We start from the raw sequence: 6,000 nt of genomic DNA, 5'->3' as shown, positions 1-6,000 counted from the left end.
ATGATTCCAGCATGGCCCGGCTACTGATACAATCTGGCTGTATTTTTCCAGCCTGCTCCTTTGGCAGGGCTGGAAGAAACGCATTTCACGCTCAAAAGAGACACTTCTCCCCTTTCGTCGCTGTTCCCAAATTTACCTCTCCGCTACCTTCAAAGTCGAACTCCCCAGGAGCACGGCCAGGATTCTCTGCCTATCCCTCAGAGTCCCCTCCACGTTCGAAGAGGTGCCATCACTCTCTTTACAGATGCTTCAATCACTGCACTCAAATGAAGTTAATTGCAGTGGTTTCCTGATTCCTCTCCTCCGAACAGTCCAGGCTCTTTTACCCCGGTCCCTGGTTTTCTTAAACTGGCCGTCCTCTAAACTGGTCCCGGCGGCCGCCCCCTCGCTTCCCAGGTCGCGCACCCAGTCGGCAGACTGGGACGCGCGTGTGCGGCTGCCCGCACGCTCCAGATGTGCTCCCTCCCTCGTCCCCGAAGAGGCGATGGTGCATGACTGGCCCGCGCCCAGTTACCTACTCCAAGGTGCGGGGTGAAGGGGAGGGTACTCCTTTGGGGAGGGGGACGAAAGAAGACAGCACGAATCCGAGGCAGCAGTCTCAGAAGACACCGGTGCCACTACTGGAGGCAAAGCCGCACCTCGCTGCGAGGAGAATGTGCACGCGGCCCCTCCCGGTACCCGTAGGATCCCCGCCCGTAACCTCGCCCGGGAGAGTTACCTTCCGGGGCGGGGCACTCCTTAGAAGCCGCTTCTCCACACTTCCGGAATCCCTTTCCCGGGACGCGGTCGCGTCGCGTGTGTTTGTGCGTGCGTGCGGGTACGAGTGGCCGCGAAAAGGACACCCCGCGACTCCCCTCCGCTCCCTTTTCTGCTGCTACCTCCTGGCTGGATGGACCGGAAGAGTCCTTGAGCCAAAATTGCTCGGCGGGTACTTCCGGGACGGGAGACCTGGGTTCCGGGAGGGTGCTGGAAGGAGAGGGAGAAGCGGCGGCGGCGGCTGGAGGATGAAGAAGGAGCATGTGCTGCACTGTCAGTTCTCCGCGTGGTATCCCCTGTTCCGAAGCCTTACTATCAAGAGGTGAGGCGGGAGGAGTTACGCCGGGGCGATAGGCAAAAGGAAACTGCGACAGTTGGGGCGAGTCCTAGCTCCATCAGAAAAGAAAAAAATGCAGGCCTTCTAGCGATTGGACGCGAGCTCCAGTGCCCAGATCTCGACTTCCTAGTTCTATTTCAGGCGGGGAGACTAATGAAGTCGGTGCATGTCTGCTGTGCGTCATGTTGCGTTCAGGGAGTGTGCCAGGGGAGGTGGAAGGGCAGGTCGTGGTTCATTGAAGGTCAGATGGCGGAGTGACTGATGGATTAAGCCAGTTCAGGTTTGGAAGTTTACCATCACTGCTTCTAGAATGCCTGAGGGGGAAGTGATCAGAACTGGGTAGTCTGGACTTTGCCACTGACTAACCCGTGGGGGGCTTCATGGCTTTCAGTCGCTGTAAGATGGGAACAATGATACTGACCCTGCCTGACTCCAGCGAAGCTCCAGTAAGATAGCGTAACACGAAAGCATCAGTGTAGTTGTATGTTCTTAGGGGTCGGGATGTACTTTGACAGGAAGCCGTCCCTGGAAAAGGACTGCCACGGGATTTGTTTACCAGTTCTCTGGCCTACAGCAGGGAATCCATCCCTGGTTTGAAGGGTAAGCAGACGGGTAACTTTAATCCTTCCCTGGGTCCTTCACGGTAATAGAGGCCAGAAAGCTAGAATACCCCCAGTGTTCCAAAGCAATCCTAACATCTGGAGAATAACGCAAGAGCAGGCTTTCACTCGCTAAGAGGGATAGATCCAAGAACTGCATATTCATGGACAGGACTTTCTGTATTTTACCCGCTCCCCCTTTAGGCCTAGATTGTCACTTACTTAGATAACAAGTGTCCTCTGTTCATTTGGTCCTCTTGGTGCAGAGCGTGAATACAGAGCGGGAAACGATTTTTAAATCCTGGGGCTTTGGAAGAGCATAAGGAGATTATTCGAAAGACAGTTCTTTTCCATACTGTTTTTCATCCGTAGGCTCTGTTTCTAGTTGGAGGTAAGAGCAGCTCAAAGAAAGTCCTTGCATTTGAAGGTGGTTGAAGGAAAAGCTTCAAGAGCAGCTGTGGACATTGTGCCCAAAGAAGTTATCTTCCCCTGTGATATTCCAGTCCTTTGTTCCATTGTATAATCGAAACAAGCTCTGGGGCTGAGATGAGGCTGGAGGTACTTGTGGTGTGAACCTGTCAGACGTGTCGTCCCCCCCCCCCCCCCCCCCAGTTCACTCAGAGCCAACGAGCAACATTTTAAAATCTCTGGCGTGGTTTTCCTTTGCCTTCAGCAATAAAGTCTAATGGCTAAGAATTGGATTCTGGATGCGGGGCCATCTGCCTGGCTTTGGATGTTGGTTCCACCAGCATCTTGAGTAAATTGCTTATAATCTCCCTAAGCCCCATCTGGAAATTTGATGAAATAATAGGATTGCCATGGGCATTCAATGAGATAAAACATTTGAAATGCTTGCCACTGTTTCTGGCCTGTAGTAAACACACGGATTTTGGATTTAGTCAAAGCTCCATTGAAGCAAAGTAATTGTAGTTCACTTAGAGTGCGGACCATTCATATGAAGCTGAGAGGAGGTGGGGCTTTCTAAAAGTCCACAACTAAGCTCTGTCGCCTGAACCTGTTTTTTACTCTCTTTCAACTATTTCTTCAGTCTCTTTAGTTCTTTGGTAACATCACTGGAACCTAACATACGGCAGGGTATCCCTCCACAACCTGGGCCAGTCCGGCGGGATTGTGTTAGCCTCATCATTGTCCTTGTCAGCTTTAATGCTGAGAGACCATACTGTTGTTATTGACTCAGCATTATCATTCAGTGTTGATTAATCAGGGTTCAGAGATGACTTGGGTGCATAATAATACAAGTTTATTTTTTGATAGGTTCTAGAACTTTGACTCAGGCTTAAGAATCATTAGCTAGGGGACTTTGGGCCATCCCCTTTACTTTTTGAAATTGGTTATTTTCCTTAAAAAAATCTATATTAAATCATCTTTGAAAGCCCCTTTTTACCTTTAAAATTTATTAGAATAACTTGTCTGTGTTTGTACAATTATGTCTCCTTGATCTAGGATCAGATAGGGTCTAGAATTCTAGGATCTAGAATAGGATAGTGAATGTGTCAGGTACTGAATGGGATATAGAATGGGGTAGGTACTTTGTCATTTTAATTCTTCGATATCTGTCAGTCTGGCGTCATTGACTCTCACCTGCACTTGGATTTCAGTGACCAATCTAAGCTCTTTCCTGACAGCCTCCTTAGCTTGTGTAAAGCACATCTTCACCTGGTACAGCACTTACCATGTTATGCTGTGAGTTTTTTTTTTTTTTCTTTTGTATCTTTTCCCTCATCGGCTTTGAGTTCTTAATGGAATCACTTTGGTGTCCTCCTTGACTTACATGATGTAATGCAAGATACTGTCATTAGGATGATCTTAGTACTGTGACCGTAGAACTCAGTGATCCCTGAGAAGTAAGCAGACTCTAAATCGATGTCAGCTAATACCTTTGAGAGTTGTGGACCCTCCATAGGAAAAATATGCAAAGAATTCAGAATAGAATCCAACAGTGAATAGATGTTTCGAAAGCAGACAAGGGTGATGCAACCTGGAGGGAAAGTCCAGATTGCAGTCAGACCTGAGAATTAGTGTCTCTCAGAAGCAAGGGTATAAACTCTGAAATCACTGATTTGGAGGCTTAGCAACAGGGTATCCTGAAAGGGCTCCTTGTGCTCTCGTCACGGGCAGGGAGACACCCTAGAAGTCTGGGAGCTCGCCTTCCTGCCAACAGGCCCCGGAGAAGACAAACTTCAAAAATCCTCTTGGAAAAGGAGTAAGAATATTTTTCAGGTTTTTAAATAGCATTGGAATGTTTGCGAAAACCTTAGATTGACGGTACTTATAGTTTAGTTTGCTGGTTCCCTTATGAGTTTAATTGTTTGGGAAGACTTATTTGTAATTAGGCAATTGACATATTTAAAAACTGAATAGATTATTTAATCATAGAGTTAAAAAATTTTAAAGCAACTTTAAGGTTCAGAGTCTCACTTGAAATTGGTTAAATTTTAGCAGATTTACAAATAGAGTAGTAAGATCTAGTGGTTGATCTTAAAACATGAAGAATTAAGCTTTTCAATGTAAAATTATAATTTCGATAAATCAGATACTAGTTTTAAAAACCGAAATAGCCCTTGAACAATCTTCTCTGTGCACTTAAACCACTTTTAAATGGCCAGAAGACTAAATAAATGACGCAGGCGTTGATGTTCTCTTGACTCTATGAAAGCAGGCCGTCATCTCTTCACTTGTTAAAGAATACATGCCTCAAGGTCAAAATAATAGCATTGCGCTTAGGTACCTGTTGTGGAATTTCTTGACGATTTACTATCGCAGAGTAAAAATCAAATGATCCCGTGAGGTTCTGAAGTGACTTCAGGTCATGGCTTTGCCATCCCTGAATTACCTGAAACAGATTAAACCAAAGCAGCTTCATGGGTCCGGCGGTCTGCTGGATCGAATTCCATCCGGGCACATGATGGACCCTTGGCCTTATGTGCTCCCTGCCCCCCAGAGCGCTTTCCAGATCTTAAGTCTGCTCTGTCTTCCGTCTTAGAAGCTGGTCAGATGCTGTCAGTTTCTGACTTGCTTACTGCATTTCCTGCCTTGCTGTAAATCTCTGCTGCTGTCTGATTTCTGGAAGGCGCACGTACTCACGCAAGATTCTCTTGGGCGTGTGCCTTCCATGCAGTGATTGCAACGTGGTGCTTTGGATTTGGCTGGTCTTTGTGTACCACAATTGGTACTCTATGCGCCAAATTTAGTTTACCACAATATTTATTCATATTATTCTAATTTTTAGTCTCCTAAATGTACAAGATTAACATTTCCCATTTTGTATTAAAACAACGGTAAGAAGAAATTAAAAAAAATTAATTGAGTTTGGAATTTTTTTCTCTCTGCTTATGATTGGCCTTTTAAAATGATGCTTTTTTGGTAAATGGTTGTGTTTTGCTTTTTGTTTTTAGTGTCATTCTTCCACTTCCTCAGAATGTGAAGGATTATTTACTCGATGATGGAACTCTGGTGGTTTCAGGAAGGTAAAGTATACCAGAAAAAATTCTTTAAAATTTATTATAAAGAAATGCTGTGGGGATTAAATCTCATAATTACCAGGTAAAATAAATACCTTAGCTTTGGCACAATTCCATCCCTTTCTTCCCCCTAGTTAAAATTACATCCTGATCTTTGTCCTGTATTTCTTGTCAGCGCTCAGTTAGTAAGATTCAAAACTGAGTACTTCTTCCTCTCATAGTTACTGGTTGTGAAATTGGGCAGTTCCTGCCATCTCTTGCCTGAGCAAATGGAGTGGTGGGGGCAGGAGGAGGGCCTGTTATGACCCTCTGAGGTTCTTGAGTCTTTTTTTCTTTTGAGATCTTTCAACTTTTAAGATAAAAAGTTGTCAGTTACGAACAGAAAGCTTTATTAGGGTGGATCATGTAATTCCTTCACTTTTTCTTCCTCCTGGTTAAGCCCACCTCCCCCTTCTCTGTTGCTGTAGTTCCTCTATTTATAAAGGGAAGACATCACTATGCTTTTTAGTGCAAGCTTGAAAAAGTTTAAGACTCATAGAATGTAATAAAGTTCCTATTTTTTGCTCACAGGTCATGTCACCTACATAACAGGCGCTCTTGGTGTACAGAACTCCTTTTTTGTAGTATTCTAGGTTGGAAATACTTTTCCTTTGGAATTACTATTATTATTACTATCTTTTTTTTTTTTTTTTAAAGTATTCTTCATGCCCAATGTGGAGCCCAGCACAGGGCTTGAACTCCGACCCTGAGATCAAAACCTGAGCTGAGATCAAGAATCAGATGCTTAATTGACTGAGCCACCCAGGCCTCCCTTCCTTGGATTGTT

General features: G+C 45.2%; 1 protein-coding gene across 3 annotated transcripts in view; it reads left to right on the top strand.

Moving 5' to 3' along the window:
- Positions 1 to 750: 750 nt before the first annotated feature.
- Positions 751 to 6,000, top strand: part of CDC123 (cell division cycle 123) — a 57,726-nt gene continuing 52,476 nt past the window's right edge. Inside the window, exons 1-2 of one of the 3 annotated variants that reach the window (XM_029953929.1) lie at positions 751 to 1,078; positions 5,109 to 5,180. In XM_029953929.1, the coding sequence (XP_029809789.1) occupies positions 1,005 to 1,078; positions 5,109 to 5,180 (146 nt within the window). In that variant the 5' untranslated portion in view covers positions 751 to 1,004. The remainder of the gene's footprint in view (positions 1,079 to 5,108; positions 5,181 to 6,000) is intronic. The other 2 variants (XM_029953930.1, XM_029953928.1) reach the window with 2 other exon arrangements.

This window comes from Suricata suricatta, chromosome 10 (assembly GCF_006229205.1).
Source record: "Suricata suricatta isolate VVHF042 chromosome 10, meerkat_22Aug2017_6uvM2_HiC, whole genome shotgun sequence".
Classification (NCBI taxonomy): Eukaryota; Metazoa; Chordata; class Mammalia; order Carnivora; family Herpestidae; genus Suricata; species Suricata suricatta.
Note: the sequence above shows the minus strand (reverse complement) of the source record. Positions and strands in the feature narration are given on the sequence as shown.